The following is a 27,397-nucleotide window of genomic DNA, read 5'->3' on the forward strand; positions in this document are numbered from 1 at the left end:
TAGTGACTTTATTTTACATCTGTAACAACAACTCAGTTATCTAAACACCACACAGTTACTCATGGTTCAGGAAGCATTATGTGAAGCTGGAGAGGAAGATGAGCTCAACAGCATCATTCTGTATCTAAATGCTATAAACAACCTGAGCTCAATGGTATTACTCATCCATGGCTCTGAGCGAAGGGGAACAGTTGGGAGTCCACAAGATTTACTTCCCCTATTTCTTCCCTACGTCAGCAAAGCCAAACGTACCTTGAAGTCAAATGTGATTTTAGCACTATGAGCCACATCGTATTTAAATGCAATTTTGTATGAACAGGTGCAGCTCTTGCAGCCCTTCCCGTCAGGGAGCAGTTTCATATGTGAGGCATTTAGCTTGTCAGCACAAGCCAAAGCACATTTGTCTGAAAGGGAAGTATTTCTGCTTCACAAACAGATTTTTGCTGGATATGCTTGCATGATTTTTTTTAAATACAGCAAACTTTAAAGACATTTAGACCACACAATCATGCACATGCAGGATCATATTTCTACAAACAGTTTACTTTGAGCTGGATATTGTTTTAAGACAAAATCCATGATCAAATTGTACAAGTTTTGCATGCAAAGGCCCTTTGTCATGATTTCATAGGACTGTGCATTTTTGGTGAGGGAAGGCACACTGGTAGTTCCCGCTAGGTGAAATGAATGTGCTGTCAATAAGATACATGACACAGCAAAATAACATGATAGATACCTTCACATTTTTCATCAGTGACGTAGTACCCAGGTGGGCAAATACATCGGTAGGTGCCATCAAGGTTCTGACATGTTCCAGGTCCACATGTCCCCGGATTCACGAAACACTCATTTATATCTGCTCAGAGAAGCCACATCAGGAAAAACTGTTGAACTTCACCCATTTAACACCCTTTTCTAGGTCTTATCTCAGTTTTTGAATGGAAACCATGCAGGCAATGCAATTTATATGGAAAGAAATTTTTGGTGAATGGAAGGCATTATTCAGCACCAAGACCAATTTGAGTATGGTATATTTGTCAAGTCTATAGCCTTGGTTTTTTGAAATGAAATAACTCAAGAAAAAGATGCCATTATTACAGATAAGCAAGATAAACAAGATCCACATAATAAAGAATGGCTTTAGAGCCCTGTGCCAAATGGGTCTCATTTCTCTTGAATGCAGACAGTGAAAATTAGGTCAGGCAATTTAAAAATAGTAAACAGGTACATAAACAATATAATATGCATGTAACTCTTTCTATGTGATGTATTAATGACTTTCAAATGATTGTGATATCAATCTTCTGACGAAATGTAAATGTACATACTAAAACCAATAGTTCTGGAGCATGTGGGTGCCTGTTGATGCCTACTATTAAGTATATGCCTGAGGGCAGCTGTTGTTAAAAAGCGTTGCAAATACCCACTTACCTATGCAGTTCCTGCGGTCAGCTGTGAGCTCATAGCCATCACGGCATACACACACGTAGGAGCCAACTGTGTTGATGCAGTTCCCATTCCTGCACAAGCCTCTCTGGAAGCTGCATTCGTCGGTGTCTGAAAGAGAATGACACCATCAGATAAAGGCGGGGTGATGTGATTCTTAAAGGAAAAATTGAGCCAGCTGCAACATCAAAAACTACCTGAAAAATCAATTTTATCTGTCACAAGTTGCATTTAGTTGAAGATTGTTTTCTAAAACAAATTTCACACTATTTTGTTCATACACTATATTGTTTCACACTGTTTTGTTCAGTTACCAATGCAGAACATGAATAGGGATCGTTACCTGTAATCCTGTTGTGGAACACTTACCGATGCAATCGTTATTGTGCGTCAACTCAAAGCCGGGGAAGCACAGGCAGCTGTATGATCCTACTGTATTTTTACATGTTCCATTCCCGCATGGCTGCCTCTCGCACTCATCAACATCTGAAAGAAACAACATTAAGGTATTGCATCACTCTGCCTCTGAGAACAGCCCATCAGCCCATCCATACTTTACTCCTTAGTTACATAATGGGTTAATAATGTGAATCCAGCCACATTACTTAACTTCTGGCATAGCTGGAACTCTTTCTGAGAAAAAAACAAATATAACAAAACCCACCTATACACATGGACAAATCCGGAGTAGCCTTGAACCCATTAGGACATACACAACGGTAACTTCCCAGTGTGTCAATACACCTGCCAGGGTTGCAGATGTTGGGGATGTCAATACATTCATTGCGATCTGCATTTAGGGGAGAACATTTTTTACTGAGCAGACAACCTGATTTACAAATTAGTAAAACTGAATGAGGCAGTTACACATTTTTAAATGCACACATAAACATGTACACATAATGAACTGAAAAAGTTTTAAAACAAGGCTCAACATACTAAAACCCACGTCATAAGCATTCAGCTCCAACCCAGCCACAGTACTGAGAAATAAACAGTTGAATTATTCTCCTGAATAATGTCCAACACTAAAAAAAGCAGGTCTTGTTTGATCTAATAACAAATGCTCTCATGTGCTGAAATACTCCATTAAAATGTGACTTTGAAATTGTCCTCTGAATAAGTGAACCTTTTTACATTTTGAACATAACAGTTTATAGAAACATTAAACTTTATTATAATGTGCCACTTTTCATCTAAATGCACATTTTCTGTAACTGATGTACTGTTTTAATCCTTTAATATATTGGGCTGGGGGGATGTGGTGGTGCAGTGGGTTTGGCCAGGGCCTGCTTTGCGGTGGGTCTGGGGCTCGAGTCCTGCTTGGGGTGCCTTGCGACGGACTGGTGTCCTGTCCTGGGTGTGTCCCCTCCCCCTCTAGCCTTGCACCCTGTGTTGCCGGGTTACGCTCCGGCTCACCGTTACCCTGCTTGGGACAAGTGGCTTCAGACTCTGTGTGTGTGTGTGTGTGTGTGTGTGTGCATATTGGACCTCATAAAATAATATGGTATGAGCTGTTTTATATTTCCAAACTCTTGTGTAGTGGTGTTCTGTTGTTCTTCTTTTATGTCAATAAATTTGAGACAGATTACACTGCCTTTCTTAGCTTTTAAGACAAAAGAATTACAGGAACCAAACACACCTAGCAACAGACTGACTCACAAAATCCATTTTGTTTTCTTCCTGTGAAAAATACCTCATGCTTCAGTGGGGGTAGCAAACAAAAGGTGTGTAATTGAACAGCAATTCAACTGTTGCGAGTTGCTAAGGCTGCAACTACAATAGAATCTGGGTTTCCTAAAACATAATACTGTAAGCTTTTCTTTTTCCAAATATAATCTGCAACCTCCTTTTCCATCCATTCCAAAGGCTTTATAAATGTGGAAAGTGAAAAAATCTCTCAAAGGCTGAATACATACCCAGGCACTGGCCAGAAGGGGTGAAGCGGTAACCAGGCTTGCATTCGCAGCGGAAGCTTCCAGGGAGGTTCACACAGTCAGCATTTTTCTGACATATGGGGCCATTCTGGCACTCATCAATGTCTTAGTGGGCAACATCAATGGTACAACATACGAGAGGAAAGCACAGAAAAATATATTACAACCAAAAATGAACACACAGCCTGGCATGTTTTCCAGAACCAGATCCACAACAAATTTTGAGGAAACTGGAGGAAACAGGGCATAGTACGGCTCCTCTAGGAGGAGACATACTCAAGAAACAGGTAGGCAGAGCCGATACTGACCTTCGCAGAAGAGCAGCTTATCATTATAGATGAAGCCCATGGGACACTCGCACCTGAAGCTGCCAATCATGTTGATGCAAACTCCATTCTCACACACCCCAGGAATCTCCCTGCACTCGTCAATATCTGTCCAGCAAGAGAAGTGTTCTCACAATTTCCTACCAATAACTACAGACTGCAGCCTGCCAACATCTAAAGTTGACATACAGCTTTATTTTCAGGTATCATCCTTACAGCTAGTAGAATATGAGCAGTATGATGTCTGTGCTGCTTACCTACTACCTGCCCAGTGTAAATGTCAATGTAGTATCCTGGCCTCTCGCTGCCACACAGGATGGTGAATTCATCTACAGATACAAATAGCAGCAGTGGGTTAGCAGGTACTAGCAGTGATTGTGAATTTGTGTTCATACCATTGTGGTACTCACTTGTGCTGGGCACAGGACACTGCTCGCATGGTTTGTTCCAGGCTCGGCCAATGTTGTACGAGCAGCAACACATTTTTTTGGTCATGTTGAAGGCCAGTTCGCCGTCACAGGTGCCATTGTCAGAGTTGTAGTTGCGGTAGCACAGGCTCCTCCTCATATCTGAGGTAGAGGTCAAAGGCAACCACTGGTGTCAGAGGTGTGTAAGCCTTTTGTCTTGTCTCTCTTGATAAGCTTTTCTTTAGTTCCTTGAAAATCTCATGGAATAATCTCAGGCTTTAAGGACAGAAGAGTGATTTCTGGCTCACGCATGGACAGCCTTACCCATGCAGTTGTTTCCACCGTTGATTTGCATGTAATCAGGGGGACAGAGGCAGGTGTAGTTCCCTATGGTGTTATAGCATTCGCCCGGACCGCAGATACCCGGTCTCTCACACTCATTCACATCTACAACCACAGTGAAAGAGGAAAATCATTTTCATTGCAACCCGCGTGTCTCCAAACAACAGAGAATTATTTTGTGCATTTTCAATATAAACTGGACATCATGTAAGAATTCCACAAACTCTGACAGCTAGCTGGACTTCTTACTTATAAGGGTACACTCTGCTCTGTGCTAGATCTCAGAGATGTTGTATTTAGAAGAGCTTGTTCATCTATTGGTTTGTAATCATAACACAAAATCTCTTTCACTAACAGTGGTGGCCTTTCAGTACAGCACAAGAACAAATGAAGTCAAAGCACTATGAAGTGTTGACTCATGAAACATTTTTATACATTACATATAGACACTTAACACAACATGATTATCCGCTTCCTCCTCTTTCAGGAAGCCATGTGACAAACTTGCTGTCAATTAATTTTCAACTAATGAGTCCCAGGGGGAAAAACTGCTTATTTTACCTTCACAGATTCTAGTTTCCTCATGCAGTTGAAAGCCCTTTGGACATTCACACTGGAAGCTCCCAAACGTGTTAATGCAGTCTCCTCCTTGGCAAAGCCCAGGAAGTTCCTGACACTCGTTGATATCTGCCAGATGGGAGAGTAGGAGGAAATGTAGAATGCTCCAGTATCTCAGCAGCACATCTTCAAAAATGATGCAGCACAAGTATGCTTAAAGACTAAATGAAAAGTCCATGGACAATGGCCTCACCTTCCAAAATAACTGTGATTGGGTTGGGCCGGAATCCCTCTCCTCCCGGACACAAGGTTTTATAATCAGCTATAATAAAAACAGTTAATAACACCATTCAATGCACAATGCTGTATGATGGTATTTGCTTGTTCTTAACTATTGTTATGAATTAATATTTTGCTGAAACCTTTGTCCAAGACATTTTATGTTGTTAGATCCACTACACTAAGCAAGTTACAAGTATCCCATGCTCTTTTCACACACACACACACACACACACACACACACACACACACACTATCTGAAATCGCTCGTCCTGAGCAGGGGTGGGGCAAATGGGAGCCTAACCTGGCAACACAGGGCACAAGGCTGGAGGGCGAGGGGGACACACCCATGGTGGGACACCAGTCCGTCACAAGGCACCCCAAACAGGACTTGAACCCCAGACCCACCAGAGAGCAGGACTCAGCCAAACCTGCTGCACCATTGTGCCCCCATGCTCTCTTCAGAGCAATGTAACATATTCACTCACACATTCACACAATAAAGACAATTTAGAATCATCAATTCATCTGAATCACATTTTTGGACTGCACAATGAAACACCTGAATAAAAACCATGTGAACACAGGGAGAACAAGCAAACCCTACACAAACTGAGCCAGATTTAAACCCATGTTTGAACCTATAGCCCAAAAGCTGTGAGGCATCAAATTTACATATTGCACCACTGAATTTTCATATTTAACATGACACAAGTACACTGAGAAAAATTAAGAGGTTGCCAAGGATACCGTAACAAAAGGCTTCAACATACTGGAGCACTGAAATGCTTAAATAAGCACGATTTCATTAAACACTTTTTAACATGGGGCATACAATCTACTGAGTCCTCCTTAGCTTCATCTCAGTTCCTAAGTGTTAGGTGTGATCACAACCTATGAAACTCACAGGAGTTGAGCGGAGGGCAGGCCTCACAGGGGGTCCCCCAGGCTCGACCCTGAGAGCAGCAGCAGGAGGCCTTAGACACCCCCCTGCCAATGTCGTTGGAGCAAACCAGGCTTTCTGATGCATCACCTCGGAAGCGCACCTCCAGGTAGCAGACACCAGATCGGGTATCTAGGAAGCAGCCCAAGTGAGGATTGGGGAAGGGATTACTCTTGTGCATAGCAAAAAAATAAGTACTTCAAAATAGTTTTGTTAACTAAACTTGCGTAAAATGCTTTCCTGCATCCATGCATAAAACAGTATAGCTGTTGAGGAGAACCAATTTGGTGCACCTGTTACCACTAAAAATAAACATTTTCAGGTACTCTTGAAGTGGAATCAGGAAGTTTACAAGCAATTTGGGAATAGAAAGGCCCCTGCGACTCAGAGGCCTGACTCAGAGTCTCACCCACACAGCCGACTCGAGTTGGGTTCAGTTCAAAGTCTGGTGGACAGTTGCAGATGTAGCTGCCAGGAGTGTTAACACAAATTCCACTAATGCAGAGGGTTGGATCACCACACTCGTTGATATCTGTGAGGCATTTAAAAGAACATCATCAAAGGCTGCTGCTTTAACTGGGAATCACCGAAAACCTCTGAGCATTGGAAAAGGTCATTACATGCAAAGTGTGTTGTGGAGAAAGAAGGGATGATCACACATGCCTGTCAGAGTTGTGCATTTTTGTATTGCATCAGTGGTCATCATTTTTCAGCATGGTGACTCATACTAATTCCCCATGACAGCATACATGGGGGATAGCAGTTAGCCACATACAGTCACATTTTCCACTCATGATATACAAGATGTTAGCTGAGGCTGGTAAAATACAAAACCCGCTGTCTAGCAATGTTTAACCTGTGTAGGTGTTCTACAGCAGTGGGGGGCAGCACTAAGGTTTAAATTCAAGGCAGGTTGCCATGATAGACCATACCTGTACAGTTTCCTCCGCTTCGGTCCAGTTCATAGCCTATGTGACATTCACATCGAAAAAGGCCTGGAACATTGTGGCACCTTCCATTGACACAGATATCTGGGAAGGTGCACTCGTCTATGTCTGTGGGTAGATTGGAAAGACTACTGATTAATTCGGCATGGGAGTTACATAAACATGCAGCAGATATGGGGTTTTATTACACCTCCTTGTTTATGGGTTAATTAATATGTTATTCCTCAAAGACTATTGCAGTTTTTAATATCAGTTAATAAAGATGCATACTAAGGAAAAATATAGTCACTCTTCCTCCCTCAACTCTTTACCTACAGTTATACTGCATTAGTAATTGCTTGCTGGGCAAAGCCCGAGCAAAATGTCTGAAAAAAATTACACCACAACTGCAGACTGGCCTACTTCACATACATGAATTAGGGACCACAGCTTAGCTCCTTTACCTTCACAAGCCTTCCCATCCAAGGTGGGAATAAAGCCCATGTCACACTCGCAGCGGTATCCTCCAGGAGAATTCAGACAATGTCCACTCTCACACAGGTTAACATTCTCCGCACACTCATCAGTATCTGTCACCAAACACAGAGCGAGAAGAACATTATTATACACCCTTCTATTACTCCAGAACAATTCCAGCATTCACATGCAACAATACAACCAGAACTCCGGCATGACATTAGCTGTCCCAAAGCTAATAAGCATAAAATTCAGTGTGCCATGCCGTGATTTGTGGGTAATGGTGAGCACTGTGTGTGTTGTATACAGTTTGTAAGCACACTCTGTGCATGTTGTCTCTTATGCACATGCTTGTGTGTGTATGTGTACATGTGACTGTGAATGCAAAGCACCACAATGCTGCCTGGACCTGAGCAGAAGAAGCCGTCTCCAGTGAAGCCCTCCTTGCACAAGCAGCGGTAGGATCCCATGGTGTTCTTGCAGTCTGCATTGTGGCTGCACATGTGAGTACCATTCGAGCACTCATCCAGGTCTGAAATGAACAGCAGACCCATCTCACACTTTGTTGGTTTTCTCTCACCAGGCTTGCATAGGTGCAGGCACATCTGCAGCAGCTCTGGCTCATTGGTGTTACCTGTGCATTTTATCCCGTTGCCTATCCAGCCAGGGCTGCAGCTGCACTTGAAGCTGCCAGCTGTGTTGGTGCAGGATGCATGTCTGTCACAGTTGTGAGCCCCAATTTCGCACTCGTTGATATCTGCAGATGAGCCATTCAAACAAAAAAATGTCACGCCACAAAAACCTTCTTCACGTTAGTACACAATTTATCAGTTTTCTCTATCAAGTTTAGGGGTTATCAGAAAATAATGGAACAGCCACTGGTTGCACATCATCACTTATGTTCAAGCAGGTGCTCACCAGTATCCATAGGAACACTGATGAAGTTTCTGTCCTGCATTATGAAATGATACAAAGTGCCATGCCTGCATAAGATTTTTCACCAATGCATTTCTAGGCAAAGTAAGTATTTCATCTCATAACTATGTTTGGATAACCCCATGCAGCAGCATGGCTTCTGCTAAAACATATTCTGCTTTCCAAATCTGGTGAGGAGCCAAAGAATCTGTGCCTCACCCCATAGCTGAGAAACTTTCTCCACTGTTCGGACATCAACAACAGAAACCCAGCAGGCCTGATAATGATCAGACAGGCTCCCTTGAGTCCAATGAACCAGCCACTAATTAAACCCCTCATTAATCTATGTACATTCTTTGGAAATGGTGTCTTTTTTGATTATTAGTAAGATCATGTGAACAATTCAGAGCACAGAGAACAAAATGTCAACATTTTGGAATGTTCATATATAATCATGTGTGTTCTACAGTCGTACACCAGTCAGCACAGCTAACGAGATTCAGTAACACAAGCAGATGGGCAAATAAATGACTTGTGTCCCCTCCCGGTTCAGACAGTGTGTGTGTGTGTGTGTGTGTGTGTGTGTGTGTGTGTGTGTGTGGGGGGGGGGGGGGGGGGCTTTTATGTTTATTGCTAAATTCTTTTATATATTCAGTCTTGACACATTTACAAGTTCAGGTGCTTGGGAATTTCAGATACTACAAATATAAAGAAATTAAAACAGATGAGTTAAGTCAAGCTTAAACTAAAACAGAGCTTAATATGCTTTTAAACAACTTTCTCTGAATAAAATGTGAATTACAGGCTCAGAAATGAATCCATTGTATCACTTTTTTTTTTTTTTCTAGAGCACCCTCTTTCTGAAGTCCAAGCACACTCCCAGTTAAAAGGAACCTGGATCCTAAACTAAACATGATCTATAAAACAGGGCTAATGTAGAAGTAACTGCTGTTTTATGCCCCTCATTAGTTTGTTATTTATAAAAAAATAGTACATTGTCATACAAACCACCCACACACACACACACACACACACACACATTTTCAGAACCGCTTGTCCCATACAGGGTCACGGAGAACCGGAGCCTACCCGGTAACACAGGGCGTAAGGCCGGAGGGGGAGGGGACACACCCAGGACAGGACGCCAGTCCGTCGCAAGGCACCCCAAGCGGGACTCGAACCCCAGACCCACTAGAGAGCAGGACCGTGGTCCAACCCACTGCGCCACCGCACCCCCTCTTGTCATACAAACCCTAATTTGTATTTGTATATTTGTGAGCATGGACGTACCCAGTGTTCCTGCAGGTGTCAATATAGTGAGGTAGCTTTGCCCCATGTAGCCAAGCCCCCAGCAGAGCTCTTGAAAGGTCAGAGCCTTGTTTTCGAACAAAGGCCTGCATTGTACACTGTAATCTCAACCCCATCTGTTTTTCACAAAATGTTACAATGATGTGGCAAAAAAGCAGTTGCCCCTAGCCTTGACAAAAACAATATCTGGCTAGGAGCCAAGCAAGCGGCATGGAACTTGGGAACACCAAACAAAATGGACGGAAGTCATAAAATCAGCCACACCAAGCCCTCCAGAGTTTGTCCAAGTGCAACTTGGACTTACTTTATAGCGCATCTAGTTAGCGATCAACAAATCAGAGGTTGCCTTAAAATCACACACATCTCCCCTCTTAATTTTAACACAATTTTAAACCTCTATAAAACTGTGGTCTTTTTAATATGGAGGATAAAAACATGGTAAACTCTGATTAGAGGACTAGAGGATGCCTTTAAGACATAGGTAAGATTAAAGATACTGTAGGTCTACTGAAGCTTTGAAGCAAAAGAGAGGGAAAGAAATAAAAACATTAAAATAGATGCTTGGTACAAGGGATGGAAAAATCCCACCAAGAGCAGGGCAGGGCAAATAGATACTGCACACATACTGTGTCATTGTCACATGCTGCTCAGTCCTAACAATGATAAATGCAGATCTTGATTGTTTTAAAGGGTCTAATGCTTCTCATATGAAGGAGAATGGTTCTATCTGTCAAAGCAGAGGAAAAAAAATTACTTCAGGCATTGCAGAATGTGATTTAAAACATTTTTGCTGCTCACTGTGGACTTCCCTTGCAGACTACAAAGAGGGCTCTGTGCAAGTGATTTAATGCAGCCCATGCAGAGCCACTCTTCAACTAGTAAACCCTTCTGATGCACACGTGTATTCCCATCATATCTTTATGCATTCAAGTAACGTTAAATAAAAAGGAATATTATTCTCCAAAAGCAAACATTTACAGCTGGATCAGACCTGCATTTGAGCAAAAGCTTTAGTTAGCAAAGGAGAGAATGATCCTGACCCTGAGACCCACATTTTCTGAAGGACTTTTCAAGAGACATATGAATATGATGCCTCAAACAAAATGACAGACTGGGAAATAACATCCTAGAACCAAAAAATATAAACATCTACATGACATAGGAATATGCACAAACATTGGGCAGATGTGGCAGAGAGGGATTCTCCAATGCATGATTTGCAAAGATTTGTTTGTTGGAAACAACTCTCAGTGACAAGAGAGCTGAGTAATCCAGGCTGAATGTTAATTAAAACCAGTAGCCATCACCTTGACTGCTCCATTCAAACTGCTATTGTCTATACACATTCTTAGAGAGCTCTGTGTTCTGTCTGACAGCAGCAATCAGTTGATACACTCCACATGACATATGCCGCTCTGAATCCCAAGCACTGTTCTACATGGACTCCCTTACTGTCAGTCAGTGTCTCAGTCACAAAGCCACCATGACACCTGCAAGCGCAAACTCACTGTCAAACACACTTCCCTCCAATGACTGGGACTTGTGCTGCACTTTCCCTGTTCGGTGCACTTCCTCAATCTGTCTAAACAAGAAACCAAAATGCTCCTTGGATTAATCAAGGCTACATGACGCACCCAACTCCAATTTCAGTACGCACACAGAAGGAAAATGAGAAGGGTCCCAGGTGCTTAAAGACTTCTGGGAATGCTGTGTGTCCAGGCACGTGTATAAGGAGAAAGAACACCATCGGCTTTCTTGTGAGTCAGATCACACCCTCATCACACGCACTGCTGTAATCATCCCTTGGCCCAAGCACAGACTATTTAACAGCACACACAGGGTATGGGGGAAACTCTGATCCACTGAACCCCTGAGGTTTGTTTGCTTTGGACTACTGTTGTGTTTCACTGAAGTCGTTTGGCCACAAAGTGATGGTGAAGTTGGGTTAATTACAGGACAACATATGAACAAACAAGAACTGAAGTATGTTGATGACTATTCACCAAGCATGGATGGAATGATTTCCTGGAGGTGGTGCCTGTAGCCTAACAGCAGCTGAAAGGACTCTACTCTCATAGCGCTGGCCACTTGCTCACTCCCCGATTTTAATCCTTTTACCACCATTATCACCCCGATATTCTTTCATCCACTTCACAGCTGGGGTTATCTATTGTGCATTTCACACATTTAACTACACATAGCCTGAGCATTTTATCTGCTTCAGCTGATGAAGAAAAAGCATGTTAGTACTAGTCCAAAAATACCTTCAACACACATGAAATAACCTGAACTAACAAGTGCACAAGCAAAACTGTTAGTCCAAGAGATGATTATATGAAATAGGCTTCGACTCACTGAACAGCCTAATGACACATGGATGGGGATCCCAGCAGACAAGCGACCCCCACAAACAGGGGAACAACCTACCTGTGCACCCAGTGGTGCCCTTCCTTACAGAGTAACCCAGGTCACAGTGGCAGATGAAGGAACCCTTAGTGTTCTCACAATTCCCACTCAGGCAGATGTTGGGATTCAACTCACACTCGTCCACATCTTTAGAAAAAGTCAAGAGGGAGAGGAAAAGGTATTTAACTTTCTATAAATCAACTTACTATTAATTCATACCAAAAAAGAAACCCCTTGCTTTCACATGGCATAGTAGCATCTGGAGTAAACCTGTACGTACTATAACAACCATGTCATTTTCTTATACATGAACACCTAACCAGTCTTTTGAGCCTGCCACCAATGATGTGTTCTGAATATGACAAAAGGAATCTTCTGAGCACTAAAAGTAAACTAAGCTGTTCCAAAAGGGATGAGTAAAATTACCCAGACAGGTCTTCATGTCCTCTGAAGACATAAATCCATCGAAGCACAGGCACTGGTATTCACCAGGAATGTTTGTACATTGGCCTCCATCACAGATATCTGGATTATCTTCACACTCGTCGATATCTGGAGAGGAGAGTGGATAGGGTCTATAATTTGAGTTGAACACCACTCACAAGTTGAAGACTGGTTCATAAGTATACAAGCACCCATGCCATTTCATTAAACAAACACAACCTGCAAGCCCTTTCACAATCTAAATTAATGTAAATTAATTAACGGGTGGTACAATAATGAAGGGAGTAGCATTGTTGTTCACAGCTTCAGGGCTGTTTTGGGCATGTGTTTGAGTCCAGCTCAGCCTGTCTGGAATTTATATGTTCTCCCTGAGTACATGTAGATTTCCTCTACGTGCTTTGGTTTCCTCACAGTCTAAAGATGTCTTTCAGGTGCACTGGTAATTATAAATTGCCCATAGTGTGTGAATGTGTGAGGGAATGGTTACATGTGGCTATCAGGGTTGCCAACCCCTGCAGAAGAAAATAAAAAGGGACACTTTTGGGTTCTTTATAGGAAAATAAGGGACAGTATAAGGGACGCTCGGAATTTCTTTGTAGCTAATGTATATGTGTAAAAAAAGAAGTCTCTGCTTGACTGAATTAAATGCTAAAATGAATCTAGACACATTTAACTTGCTTTTAGCTCACTGACATACATGTCAGTTGTAAAAAATAAATTAATCTTTACAGTAATACCTCACCCTACATCGTTTCATGTTGCGTCAATTTTGACTTTACGTGGGTTTTTTGTTAAATATATATGGAAAAATACAATTCGTCTTCAGTCAGCTGAAACGACTTTACGTCGGTGAGCGGAAAACATTAAAAATTGTTAAAAACTTAAAAATCACTTAAAAACAATAAAAAAGTGTAAAATCAAATAAAAATAAATGTTAAAATATATAAAATAATGTATAGTAATCTATAAAATCAATTAAAAGCTTAAAAATAAAAAAAAATTGTCTTATTTACCTGCCGTTCGGCGCCGATAATGTTGTGTTTCTTTAGTATTAATTGAAGTGTACACACTTAAGGGGAACGCTTATTAGGGGTTTATAGGGGGTCTAAATCAGTTTTTTAAGGGTTATTTCATTTTCCGTCGTTTTTTGACCTAAGTCGTGCCCTTTGGAACCAATTAACGACGTAGGGTGAGGTATTACTGTATTTTATTTTCTCTTCCTCATTGAACAATCCATAAGCGTATCACCTGACTAACACATTTCCGATTTCATTTATTTCAGATGGAATGATGACACTGTCAGATGAGCGGAATATTTTTTACACTCTGAGACCAGTCAATGATCCATGACAAATCATTCATGGTTATGTGAAGTCAATGGTGTGTTTTAATACAACCCACATCCTATCCCACAGCTCTGCCCTCCTTAAATATTTCAGCAGTTTTCCATGGAAAGATTTAATGCTCATGACAAGAGGCAGTGCATAACACCTCAGTCAAAAGCGATTATATCATATTTCTGTGAAAACCTCAGGATCTAACAGAACTTTTGTGACATAAACAAATACTTTTTCTCTTAATGTAATGCATAAATTGTACTTTTACTGAGTTGTACGTCGCTTTGGACAAAAGTGTCTGCTAAATGTACACACACATTTTCAGAACTGCTTGTCCCATACAGGGTCGCGGAGCCTACCTGGTAACACAGGGCGTAAGGCCGGAGGGGGAGGGGACACACCCAGGACAGGACGCCAGTCTGTCACAAGGCACCCCAAGCAGGACTTGAACCCCAGACCCACCGGAGAGCAGGACTGTGGTCCAACCCACTGCGCCACCACACCCCCCTCTGTAAATGTGCTATCTTCTGAAAAAAAGTTCTAATTAAAACAGAAGTCTAAAACTTCTTGTTACAGCAGCAATAATCAGCCCTTTTTACAGAGATTCCTAAAGTTTCGCTTCTTATTACAGCACAGATGAAACAAGCTCTCAAAGTGCACCCAGGTAAAAGTGTTAAAGTGGTTTTCAAGTGAATGCAGGAGTGTTGGGGGAGGTGGTCACCTGTGCAGCTCCTCTGGTCTGGCATCAGGGCATAGCCACTCCGACAGCTGCATTCATAACTGCCCTCCGAGTTAGTACAGAAAGCCTCGCAGCCACCATTCTCAATGGTACATTCATCAATGTCTGTGGGTACCCAGACAGGGTTGAAGGGGAAGAACTCACCATCATAATGCCCAACCATTTACATTATAAACAACCAAATACAATAGCATTTAATTAATCTACAGTGGCATCACATCACACAATTCTAAAAGCTCTATGACGAACATAAACAATGAAGTAATCCAAGTTGAGGCGCAACTCTCACCTATGCAAGACAGCCCATCCTCTGTGGACTTGTAGCCAGTGTCACAGGAGCACTGATAGCGCCCAATCATGTTCACACATTGCCCATTCTTACATAACTTGTCACTCAGCTCACACTCATTGATATCTGTAATGAGATGTAAAAAAAGACCTTGTTTCCAAATCTTTAAACATTGAAGGTTCATGGCTGAAAAGCTGTCAAGAGTAAAACTTTATTTTGTGGGTTACTGGGTAGCTTATAACAAATGAGAAATAATATCCACAAACAAAGTCAGTACTATTATATTCAGACACATGATAACAGCCAAATCCTGCATTTTTCCAAAGTTAGTAATTGCTCATATTAGAAGCATGTACATTTATTCATTTAGTGAACAATTTTTCTCCAAAGCAACTTACAAAGCTAAGCTTACAATTATCACAAGCTTACAATAACTTACCCATTTATGGAACTGGGTAATTTTACTAAAGCAATTTAGCACAAGTACCTTGCTCATGGGTACTACAACCAGGGGTGGGGATTAAACCAGCCACCTTTAGAGCCAAAGGCAGCAGCTCTAACCACTATCCACATATTATCTGAACTAAGTAACTTGCATTCTCTTACTGCCTAAGTGACACATTATTTTGGGGTTTTTTTAATGCGGTATGATAAGAGCTGGGGTGACTTTGTGGACTTTGAGCTTGTGTTTCACCTAAAGGGGAAGTGGAGAACAGAGAACTGGGCTTTTGGGAACTGGAGAATGGGATTTTTTCATACACAGATGGACACGCTGCTGTCTTTCTGTAGCACAGTAACAGATCTTTGTGAAAATAAGAGGGCCCAGGGCTCATGTTCATTTGCAATATACTCAGAGTCCTTGGAAGGTTGCTTGCTCATTAACCCACAGCCGAGAATCCCGGGGACCATGCAAGCTTTTTTTGACCGGAACTGCCAAAATGCAAAACTGAGGTTAACCCAGTCAGATGTTTCATCTGGAATTTGAGCTTTCAGAATAAATTGAAATATCAGTCTCCATCGCAACAGAAAAGAAATGACACAAACATCCGCAAATGACTTTCAACCAAGAACAGAAGGCATAATTTAATGGTCTAGGTGGTTTAACCTCAGTTTAACTTTGGGATATTTTCAAATTTGTCTGTGAATCAGAGACAGAGAATAGTTAAGAACACAAGCAGCTTAACAACTGTATAAGGCATACAGATTTCTTTTTGCAGTTTTCTTGTGCAGTTTCCACAGTAAACTATCAGTGAATCCATGTATATTTCTATGTACGTACAGTATGTCTACAGTATCTATCTATCTATCTATCTATCTATCTATCTATCTATCTATCTATCTTTCTTTCTTTCTTTCTTTCTGGGCTGGATGTATTACTGGACAGGAAGCAATACAGCTCCACGTTCAAAGTGGTGGCTGCTTGTTGGACCGGTGCTAGCTGTAATCCTTTCAAGACTCCTATGTTCAACCAGTCCAAACCCCTTTTCACAAGAAATGAAGAAATTATTGTCACTTATAAGGCAAACCCTTCATCACTCCCTGTCCCATATCATCTGCACTTTCAGTCCACCATTTCGCCTCACCTAAACAGGCAGATCCATCTGGAGCGATCTGGTGACCATCAGGACAGAGGCACTGGAAGCTGCCCTCTGTGTTAATACACTGTCCACCCCGACACAGCAGTGGGTTCCTCTCACACTCATCAATGTCTGCATGGAAGGGCAAAAACAGGAAGGCATTTCCCCAGTTGACAGAGTGACGCAAGGCAGAGAGTTGGAGTAAACATATCAGCAGGGGTAGGCTTCCAAGGTAAAAATAGTCATATAAACCTATTCATAAATAAACTCCTATTTTTGCAGATGGAAAGACATAAAAAAGAAGTAATTGCATATAAAAATAATTGAGGAGGGTAAATAAATGATGGAGTGTTCCTTTAATGGATAGGCCTTTTGGCACAAGGCAGCAAGGTCACTCTGCTCATGCAGCTGGAAATACAGTGAGCATTTACATCACACGCCTGTGAATCCCATAAAGCTGATTCAACATACAGCATAGACTCTAGAAGGAAATTACCTTAACAGCCTTGCAAGCAGAGTTCAATTATGAGCAGTGCCAATTCTTCCACAAACAGTTCATTTGTAACCCTTAAAAAATGTGCGGTAACGGCACAGAAGTGATTAAAGCAGCACGACAAGTAAGAGAGCGGGGTTTTCCCTTGCTTTTCACCAACAAATAAGCCTTGTTTCCTTATCATGCTATATGCAAGTTCCTCTGGCCTCAGTGCAATGGTGCAACACTCACCCATGCAATTCTTCATCATCATGAAGCCACTCTCATAACCCTCAAAGCACTCGCACTCAAAGTCCCCCGCCGTGTTGACGCAGGTGCCCTGGCCACAGAGATCAGGCGAGATCCTACATTCATCAATGTCTGCAAGGACAGATGGTAACATTAGTGTATAACAATGAGCTGACATCAGTCCTCCACAAAATTTTTTTTTTAATGAAATGAAGCAACTGCAAGTGAGGTATATATAATGCATAGCGAGCAGCCGCTCGTCCTACCAGTGCAATTTCTTTCATCGGAGTCCAAGGCGAATCCACTGTCACACCTACACCTAAAGCTACCTATGGTGTTCCTGCATTTCCCATTAGTGCATAGGCTGTGGATCATCTTACACTCGTTGATATCTAGAGGTTTGGAAGGAGGATGAAAAAGACAAGTGCTATCAGTTTTTTCATTGCAGTCAACAACCACTCCTGTAGAAATAGCAGGTGCCAGCTATCAGGTGCTAGGCATGAGGGACTGCACCTTTGAGAAAGGGCTTGCCATTGATAATTTCTCCCCTGTGAGAGAAACCCGGACCCCGTGGACAGAGCTGGCTGTACTCGGGGCTGCCCGTCTCCGGGCACTCTTCACACTCTGGGCCCCAGGCTACGCCCACCGAGCAACAACAGGCATCCACACGGTGCCGGCCTGGGATAGGGGCACCACAGCGCTCGTCCTCATGGGTCAGGTAGCAATGTTCAGTGCGCAGATCTACGAGGACACAAACATGTGTCCTGAAGTATATTTGAGGAAAAGGTACATCACAAGCATGACACAACATCACTAGGAGGTCATTGGTAACAGTCAAATCCAATAACAAAGGACATGAAGGTGGAGCTTAGGACCACATACCAATACATGTTCTACCAGTGGCATCCACTGTCATTCCACTGGGACACTGGCAAACAAAAGATCCCACGGTATTTACACACTTTCCGTTGATGCAAACTCCAGGAAACACTTCACACTCATTCACATCTATCACCAGAAAAGAAAATTAACAACACACTTTAAAATATGTGGCTGTTTAAATCTAAACATGAATTTCTGAAAACTGTAAAAACATCCTGCTTGTTAAATTCCCCATATTGAACTCCTGGTTTGCTTTTAACAAATGTTTTTATTTTTCATCACAGATCGAATGTTATTCACAGAATAAATCATGTAAACAGTTTTGTAAAACTAAAATTTTTCACTTTAAGTTCATCCAAAATCGAAAAATTGGACAGAGCAAATGACTAATAAGAACTAGTGAAGACAGTTCACCATCAGAAATGCAAGGTGTTTGTCTCTGCCAGCCGAAAGGCACTCATACCTTCACAGGTTGTCCCTTTAATTCGGGCATATCCCTTAGAACAAATAGGATCTGAAAGCATAGTAAAGACACGCATCCATGTTTATGAAAGGTAGCAAAAATGTTACTTAACAAGAATGTCTTAACTGTCTGCAACACTGCAGTCACTGACAGTGACACTTTTCACACAAGGATTTTTTGAGGATCAGAGGTAATACATGGGAGTTTTCCTCTGGATGGACACAGCACTCACCTGGCTCACACTTGGTGCAGGGGCTTCCCCAGGCCTCACCAAGAGTGGCGCAGCAGTGGGACTTAAGTGTGGCCCCATTTATGTTGATCTCACAGCGCCCATTGACAGCCTTCAGCCAACATGTTCCTTTGCTAGTCTCTGCAATCCCAAGGGAAAAAATTCACAGCCTTTCAGCAAAAAGTAAATAAGTTTGTGCGTAACTCTCAAGCTAGTCAACTAACAGATCATCATATTAAAGTGAAATATTTCAGTATGCTTAGTAGGCAGTTGTGGTTGGTGTAGGAGCAATTTATTTTGTTTTTTTATGGTTACAGATTTTTAATGAATCAATTAACATTAACTGTTATGTTCAGTGTTGCTACCACAGTGGCCCACCAGGGTATCCGAATGACAGTGTTCCAACCATAACAGATATTTCACTACTGCTGTACTACAGCACACACCAGGATTTAAGCGAAGGATAATGCATCCATCAAAGGTTGTTTACTAAATATACCATGTAACAACAACAAATGCCACTCTTCTTTCAAAGCACATCATTCATTGTAATAACCTGTTTAGATGGTCTGCTATCGTGTGTGTTGTTGTGGTTCTTGTAAACAATGTGCTTCTGGAGGTAATTATGCAAATGAAATGTATTTTGGGAATTGTGTGTGAAACCACTGTTCCTTAATCATTTACAATTCAAGCCCAGTCTTCCCAGAAAATAGTCTCCACATCCCTTTCCACTACCCACAGCAGCTCACCATTTATTACCTCACATGAAGATTTTAGTGTGCTGTTTCCCCACAAACAGATGCCCTCTTTGCTGTTACCCCACACAGTCTCCAGTTTGTTGTAACCCCCACATATAAACTCCAGCCTACTGTTACCGCAAAGATTTCCATTCATTGGTACCCCACACACAGATCCCTGCTTCAGCTCATTTTTCATCCTGGAAGAAGCAATTGTTTTACAGAACCCACTTACCGATACACTGGGTTCCAGAGCTGTCTAAAGTGCTGCCCGATGAACACAGGCAAACAAAGGACCCTGGGCTGTTCTTACACTGCCCATTCACACATGGGTTTGACTCGCATTCATCAATATCTGTGGGGAAAACCATACTATCACTGAACAAAAAAGTCACACAAGCACCAACATAAATTTGCTAAAGTGGTATGCAGATGCCCACCTTCACACACATCAAGTTCAGCATCGAAAACATAACCCTTCTCGCAGTGACAGGTGAAACTGCCAGGTGTGTTTCTGCACAGCCCGTTATCACAGAGGTGTCTGTTCGTGGCACACTCATCAATATCTGTGAAGAAAATTTATCAAGACTTGTTAATTTCACACATGATAAACAATGAAAACATTAAGAAAATGAGAAAGCAAGAAAGTAACACACCAAAACAATGTTTCCCAGTAGTATCAACTTCAAATCCTGTGTTGCAGTTGCATTTATAACTTCGTAGCAGATTCTCACAAACTCCATTCTGACATATATCTGGATCCAAGGCGCATTCATTTATATCTGCAAGGAAACAATACAATGAGAAGATGGAATACATGCAAATTTTCTCCAGTACTCAAAGTGTTTATTGGAAATACAACCGGAAATAAGTAAGGAGTTTAATCATCTTTATAGACCCAATTTAAAAGGGCAGTTTAAATAGTTTTTATGTACCTCTGCCATCGGTTGTAGTGCCCAGTCCATGACTGCACAAAGCCAAGAATTCAGCTGGAAAATACCAAAACAACATATGTGATTTTAACAACCCTAAATACAAGAACAGCAGCATGCAGGTACTCTAGAAATCTGAAAGCGGCAGACTCGGTAGTATGTTATTATCCATTTTTATACTTTCTAAATTATCCTATTCATAGCAAACATAAAACTCGTGGTAAAACTTGGAATCTTTTAAACGGCATGGCAAAGGGTAAAAGGCGTAAAAATTATACAGAAAGAAAGCATAAAAGGTTTAGATTGCATTTGCAGATCATAATACAAGTATAAATTACAGATTTCATATTCTAAAACACTAATTAGACCTCATGCCAACAGGGCAATCCTTCTCCTGCAGGCAGACTGTGAAGTTATCAAGAGCAGACAATACCAGTGCACATTTCACATTTTAATAGGGACATACATTTAAAGCTGTAAATGGGGACAGCCTTGAGTTTTTTTGCAAAAGTCATTACACTCTATTCATGCAAAGAAGAATCGACAACTATAAATATCGTATGCCTTTGACATTTTCAGACCACAGGGATGCAGTTTTCTGCAACCAATTACACCAAATTATTAGTTGACCGTATCGGGAATAACAAGCTTTAGTGTCTTTTGAATTTCGCGTTTTACTGGCTTTGGCAGAATGACAACTCAACAGGACACCAAAAGAGGTGGCACAGATTAAGGTAGCACTCAACAAAAATGGTTGTTCACCAGTTCCTTGGGAAGCCGTGACTAGATGATGCTGTGTAATGTCCTTACCTGAGCTCAGTGACGGACAGGGCTGGCATGGCTCCCCAAAGCCATACTCAGGGTTGGCACAGCAGCATTCAGATTTTGTCACAGCACCAGTAAAGGGCTTCACACATTGTCCTCTCTTGTAACCTCCATAGCATGTGCTTCGCATATGTGTGTCTTAGTTATAAGAGGGAGAAAGGTTATATGTTCCTACTCCGCAAAAACAGTTTGGCAGAAAAAATACAGTGCAAAAAGTCCTCCCAGCAAAGATCAACTGTGTCACAGAGGAATGGCATACAAAGCGTACATAAAAGATTATTAATATCAACATGTTAATGAAAATTCTTCAAAAATTGTGCAGATGTATCCTACATACTGTACATGTTTACAACTATAACTTTTTGTTTCATTAGCAAAGGTTAAAGGGAAAAATTTCAGGGTGCAAGAATCCTATTGAAGAAGTGTTGATCGTTGAACTGGAAAGCAGGTTGACTCACCGACACAGACGCGACCATCAAGGCCTACCGCAAGGCCGGGCATGCAGTCACACCTGAAGGAGCCCGGTACGTTGACGCATTGCCCGTTCATGCATATGCCCTGGGTTTCACACTCATCAATGTCTACAGTAAGACAGACAGATTCTCAATGGACAATGAGACCAGTGTCAGGGTCATTAAAACACAAGCAACAAAGCTCCCAAACTGTATACATCACACTATAAGGCAGGATTCCCTTTCAAATTATTATTATTATTGATTAATTTATGTTTGGCTTTTTTCCACAACAACTGGCAATCAAAAAATCACCCATTTATACAGCTGGATAATTATGGGCTATACCGTAAAATGAAAATACTTCCGCTCTGTTGTCATGATGTTCCACAAAGGCCAGTTAAACATGGCCATTATACATTCATACTACATTAAAACCTGACATTCATCAACTTTTCATGTTATACTCCCTTCCAAAGAGAAAACAAAAGGCCTGAAAATGACATGCCTGCTTTAAATCTACTTCATTTGACATGCACAAAAGCATCTCTACAAACCATTAAGACTGGCTAGACATTAGGGGAACCCCAGGAGAACCAGTTAGCTCCCTGAGAAAAAACAAGAAGCTGCTGCCAATCCTCTCATATACAACACAATAAAACCCTGACTGCATTTACATCAATTTTGTCATGTTATTGGCACAAAAGAGCACAGAACAGTCAGTGAGTGAGTTTCTAAAATTCACTTTCCTACTGAGTAAACTAAATGTTTAAATTGTTGGGAAACAGTGTGAACACTTGCTATCAAAGTCATCATATTCACCAAGCCGTACAGTCTCCTTTTCAGTTAGTTTAACTTCTGCATTGCCTAACAGTATATTTGAAATCACAGGATGGTGCTTTCCAAACTGAGGCTGGTCCCGCAACTGAGCCATTAACTTTCCCCTGTTCCAGACACAGAGGAGAGTTTTTGACATGCTTGGACCACATATTAAGGGTCCAACAGTTTGCTCATACAGGTCAGTTCTGCTGAAAAGATAGAATATTTCTGAATCAGATAAAAGAAGAGCATGCAGGTCTGTTAGGTGCCAAACATACCCAGACATAGCCGGCCTGTGGAATCCAAGTAGAAGCCAGGTCGACAGATGCATCTGAAACTGCCGTCTTCATTGATGCACATGCCATTGAGACACATGTTCCTAAGGAGGCACTCATCTTGATCTGCAACCGATCAATTGCATGTGCTTCTGTTACAGGCCACACATTTTATATCAGCGTCTCCCTCTGCAAATATATTACCCTTTCCTGACTCAGGATGTTTTCTCTTGAATTTACTTCTACTGTGCAAGTTGAGTGTTCTTCTCGGATTCTTTTGCAGACACAAAGTATAATTTTGGTGTTTTCTGACTGATCCGGCAAGAGTTTCTCGTTCCAGAAACTTGGTTTTAGCACTGCCTTCACTGCCACTACTGTCAACTCTAGTGTCATGTACAGTCCATATGTTTTGCAGTTATATAAAATACTTTGATTGCCATAATGTTTCCTGAAGTGTTTTTATTGTCACACTGCAAATGTTGTCCACATTTAACATACACACACAATGTCTACAGCCACTTGTCCCGAGTGGGGTCACAGCAAGCCGGGGCCTGGCCCGGCAGCACGAGGTACGGGGATGGGACACACCCCAGATGGGATGCCAGTGTCCCGGAGGCCACTCCAAGCAGGACTCAAACCCCAGACCCACCACACAGCAAGCCCCGGTCAAATCCACTCACTGTGCCCCCCCCAAATTTAATACACGATGAAAAGTAAATTAGCAGTACAATTTTTAAAGAAATAAAACCAGACAAAATTACCTTGACAGTTCTTCCCATCAGCAGAGAGCTCAAACCCAGCATTGCAAACACAGTGGAAGCTGCCTTCTGTGTTGACACAGCGGCCATTGTTGCAGATGCGTCCATTGGCCACACACTCATCCAGATCTGTGTGACACACAGGAGGAACACTCTGTTTATAAGTATCCCCTCAAAGAGATCTTGCAACCCCCTTCTCTCACCCCAGACCCGTTTCATGCACTACTTGGCACCATCTTCACACAGAACGTGCAACATCCTCTCAGGCAACATTTGACACTTCCTCCCACTCCAGGTATGGCCCAGGACCCGGTACTTTCCTACCCAAGATTCAGATTCTCTCACCTCGACATTCAGTCCTGGTAGCTGTTCTCTGGAAGCCAGCTGGACACTCACAGAAGTAGCTGCCAGCAGTGTTGACGCAAACGCCATGTGCACACACATTTCGTTCGCATTCATTCTCATCTGAAGGGCAAGGCACATCTGGCTATCAGCACAAGTATTGCTCCGACACTCATGTCCACTCATGGGGGTACTGAACCACAGTTTGTCAGACTCAAAGAGGTTTTTTGCTGATGATGGACAGTACATAAAAATATACTCCCCTCACATATCCTTACCAACACACTCCCCACGCCCATCCAACTTGAAGCCCATGTTGCACTCGCAGCGATAGCTCCCTGGGATTGGCACACAGCGGCCATTCAAACACAGGTTCCGGTATAGCTGACACATGTTGGTGATGTTCTGGGTCAAAATCACTGCATAAACACACAAACTGACCATTATGTTATGGTCCACCAGTATAATCAACAGTACTGGTTAGAAACACAGAACTACAGTGAATAATAGACCTATTGAAAATAAATAACAGTACAAAAATTGAATGGTCTTATAGTGAAAGGCAAACTGGAAACAGAAAGATGTCTATTATTTGACCTAAGGAAAGAAAGAAACACCTGCAGTTGGAACTGGAAAGGATGGAATACGATCAGGGGGGCGTGGAATTGGTTGTCCTGGACCTGGAAGGACTGGAGGTATCGGTACCACAGGTCTGGATGGGATTTCAGGGATGAAAGGGCGGAGTGGATCAATGGGCAGGACCTGGGAGCACAACCTCTGGAACTCCTCTGCAACCAGAGAGAAATTATGGTCATTCTGACAACTTGGAACAGCTCAAACCTGTGTCTACTTTGCTGGGCATTCCTGTATTCACAGGAGGAGCTCATTAAACAAATATGGGAGCACAAACAGTGAAAGAAACTGTACAGAATGCACAAAGCTTGAGAAGTGAACTGATACAGCACACAGACCCGTTCCAGGAATGGGACACATTTCTGGGGTGAACCCATCCGACCAGCATCGCCCACTGTCACAGCAGCACTGCATCTTTGTCAGCAGCTGTGAGCTTGGACTGGCACAGCGGCCATTCAGGAAACTGGAGAAACACTGTCCACTTCGGCCATCTGCAGAGAAATAACCCCTCCTGTTAAACAGCAGCTACACACTGTACAGAACCACAGCAGCTGTACCCTATGCAATCCTACACAGTGTGATGGAAATGGAAACTGAGGACAACTTAAAAACCTCACTTTTTAACAACTTTTGATGGCCATCCAAACTGATTCCAAAGGAGTAAAGAGGAGGGGAAATAAAAACATCGCCAGTAGTGGACATTCACCCAGCATGTGCGCATTGGGAAACTGATAGAAATGTTTGGCAAAACAAGCTCTTTGGAAAAGGGAAAAACCTCATAGCAGAGATTCTTTCCAAACAAGGTTCCTTGTACAGGCGGGGGCCAGTGGTGATCAGCTGGAGTTCTCTGACCCAGATTCCTCTCAGCCCATTTTGAGATGGAGGACAGACCTGAGCACTGCTTGATTTAATGCTCTCATTTCTTTGTTTGGACACTCCATCTTCGCATATTACAGTTCTGCAAAGTCGGTACTAATGACTCTATGATTTTACCTCAATATGACACCAAACAGCAGCACCTCCCTTGCTCCCCACACACTGTAGCGACATCTCCTGATGCTTGCAAGAATGTGTCATCTATCCAGAACCAAGGCTTCCGCACTGCACCACTTTACTGAGTTTTTCCCATTTTCATACACTGAAGGTGCAGTAGCAAGAAGCAAATAACCAAAAATTCCAAACCTGAGTCCCATTTCTCTGTGCTCCTCTCAAATGAAAATGAACGGAAAAGCCACCTCTGTATATGAGGTTGGGTGTGTGGTTTTTTTATGGAAAATGCCATATTCTCAGAATGCCTGCAGGGCAGTTGATCTCCAGGGATCTTCCTGGAAGGCCAGAGTAAGTTAAAGACTTCCCTCAGCTTCTAATGAGGCAGAAGAAGACAGCTCCATGCAGGTATGCACAGTGTGATGCTACACCCCATGTCTGTTCCGTTCACGCCAGTGAAAAGGAAATGGCTCGTTCCTGTGGAGTCAGAAGCACCAGTCAACTGACCTACATTTTTGCTCTTGGGCTTACAGGAAGGGTTGCAGCAGTCTCTCAGCATGGCTTCGGTTCCGCTGTTCCTCCCACGTGGGACTGCACGCAGGAAGAACCCCTGGGAACTCGGCCTCAAGTGGCCAGGGAACCGGAGGTTATTGATAAGAGCCTGAGCTGCAGTCACTCCCCTTGATTTTTTCCTAAGTTTTAATGTATGAGCTGCTTTTCTGTGATAGAGGGGTCAATGAATTATTTCTTTATGTAGTCATTTCCACTGTCTCCAACAGCCCAAAACTTTTTCTCTTGCTTTGTGTTACCAGACAATCCCAACCTAGTTAACTAAAACAGGACTAACTCGTGCTCTACATTCACATTTTAATTTTTCACTCTCCACAAATCAGTGGACCTTTCCTACATTTTCTCCACCTATATATTTCCTTTTGCAATGTCAATACCAGGACAAAAAAAAGTTCTGATGGCTGCACCATACCTTCATTTGACTTCAAATAAAAGAAGACACAACTTTTAACATATCACTAAACCCACAAATTATTAAATATTCAGGATATATATATATATATATAAAATCAGTTGTATCACAAATGATTAAGAAGTTGAGTGTTCACATACTGTATATCTGTCATCATTACCTCACCTATGCATTTGGAGCCATCCAGTGGGGTGTAATAGCCCTGAGGACACTTGCAGAAGTAGCTTCCCGCCGTGTTTGAACATTCACCGGTGCTGCAGAGGCCTGGGATACTGGCACACTCATCAATATCTGCAGGAAAATTAACAGAAGCCATTCCAAAACACTAATTTTGTACTTTAGTCAACTAAAATGGTGTCAGACATAAGAGGCCAAATGCCCAATAACATGAGAAATTAGTAAAGAGAGTATCCATTATTAAATCATGGCAAAAAGCGAAATCAAAGAGAACAGTTTATAAAAAGGTCCTATCATTGGGTAATATTCCTGGAAACCATTTTGATGTCAAGACAGTGCTAACCACACTGGTTTCAGCTGAACTGGCATGGTACATTAATGTGAGTTTCAAAAGTAACTCAGACAAATTTGAACATTCAAATTTCAGAACTGTTCAAAGAATTAGCTTATTATTTCTGGATACAATTTAGCAAAGACATTATCCTACACATGATATCCGAAAGCACATCTTTTACCACTCCAGAAAA

At 42.1% G+C, this 27,397-nt stretch overlaps 1 protein-coding gene across 3 annotated transcripts in view; it reads right to left on the minus strand.

The window, feature by feature from the left end:
- Positions 1–27,397, minus strand: part of LOC108940859 (fibrillin-1-like) — a 54,295-nt gene that overhangs the window by 12,589 nt on the left and 14,309 nt on the right. For all 3 annotated transcript variants that reach the window (XM_029255954.1, XM_029255955.1, XM_018763265.2), the window contains 41 exons: positions 26,859–26,984; positions 25,063–25,215; positions 24,709–24,879; positions 24,370–24,510; positions 24,095–24,214; positions 23,753–23,878; positions 22,995–23,117; positions 21,904–22,026; positions 21,431–21,583; positions 20,624–20,677; positions 20,345–20,470; positions 20,129–20,254; positions 19,924–20,043; positions 18,955–19,092; positions 18,723–18,773; positions 18,260–18,385; positions 17,891–18,118; positions 17,644–17,769; positions 17,381–17,509; positions 16,663–16,788; positions 15,080–15,205; positions 14,773–14,895; positions 12,697–12,822; positions 12,292–12,417; positions 8,276–8,398; positions 8,051–8,173; positions 7,629–7,754; positions 7,171–7,293; positions 6,648–6,770; positions 6,203–6,370; positions 5,270–5,338; positions 5,020–5,145; positions 4,441–4,563; positions 4,120–4,278; positions 3,967–4,038; positions 3,692–3,817; positions 3,366–3,488; positions 2,111–2,236; positions 1,816–1,932; positions 1,432–1,557; positions 737–856 (listed from right to left, as the gene is read on the minus strand). In XM_029255954.1, the coding sequence (XP_029111787.1) occupies positions 737–856; positions 1,432–1,557; positions 1,816–1,932; positions 2,111–2,236; positions 3,366–3,488; positions 3,692–3,817; positions 3,967–4,038; positions 4,120–4,278; positions 4,441–4,563; positions 5,020–5,145; positions 5,270–5,338; positions 6,203–6,370; positions 6,648–6,770; positions 7,171–7,293; positions 7,629–7,754; positions 8,051–8,173; positions 8,276–8,398; positions 12,292–12,417; positions 12,697–12,822; positions 14,773–14,895; positions 15,080–15,205; positions 16,663–16,788; positions 17,381–17,509; positions 17,644–17,769; positions 17,891–18,118; positions 18,260–18,385; positions 18,723–18,773; positions 18,955–19,092; positions 19,924–20,043; positions 20,129–20,254; positions 20,345–20,470; positions 20,624–20,677; positions 21,431–21,583; positions 21,904–22,026; positions 22,995–23,117; positions 23,753–23,878; positions 24,095–24,214; positions 24,370–24,510; positions 24,709–24,879; positions 25,063–25,215; positions 26,859–26,984 (5,160 nt within the window). The remainder of the gene's footprint in view (positions 1–736; positions 857–1,431; positions 1,558–1,815; positions 1,933–2,110; positions 2,237–3,365; positions 3,489–3,691; positions 3,818–3,966; positions 4,039–4,119; positions 4,279–4,440; positions 4,564–5,019; positions 5,146–5,269; positions 5,339–6,202; positions 6,371–6,647; positions 6,771–7,170; positions 7,294–7,628; positions 7,755–8,050; positions 8,174–8,275; positions 8,399–12,291; positions 12,418–12,696; positions 12,823–14,772; positions 14,896–15,079; positions 15,206–16,662; positions 16,789–17,380; positions 17,510–17,643; positions 17,770–17,890; positions 18,119–18,259; positions 18,386–18,722; positions 18,774–18,954; positions 19,093–19,923; positions 20,044–20,128; positions 20,255–20,344; positions 20,471–20,623; positions 20,678–21,430; positions 21,584–21,903; positions 22,027–22,994; positions 23,118–23,752; positions 23,879–24,094; positions 24,215–24,369; positions 24,511–24,708; positions 24,880–25,062; positions 25,216–26,858; positions 26,985–27,397) is intronic.

This window comes from Scleropages formosus, chromosome 11 (assembly GCF_900964775.1).
Source record: "Scleropages formosus chromosome 11, fSclFor1.1, whole genome shotgun sequence".
Taxonomy (NCBI): Eukaryota; Metazoa; Chordata; class Actinopteri; order Osteoglossiformes; family Osteoglossidae; genus Scleropages; species Scleropages formosus.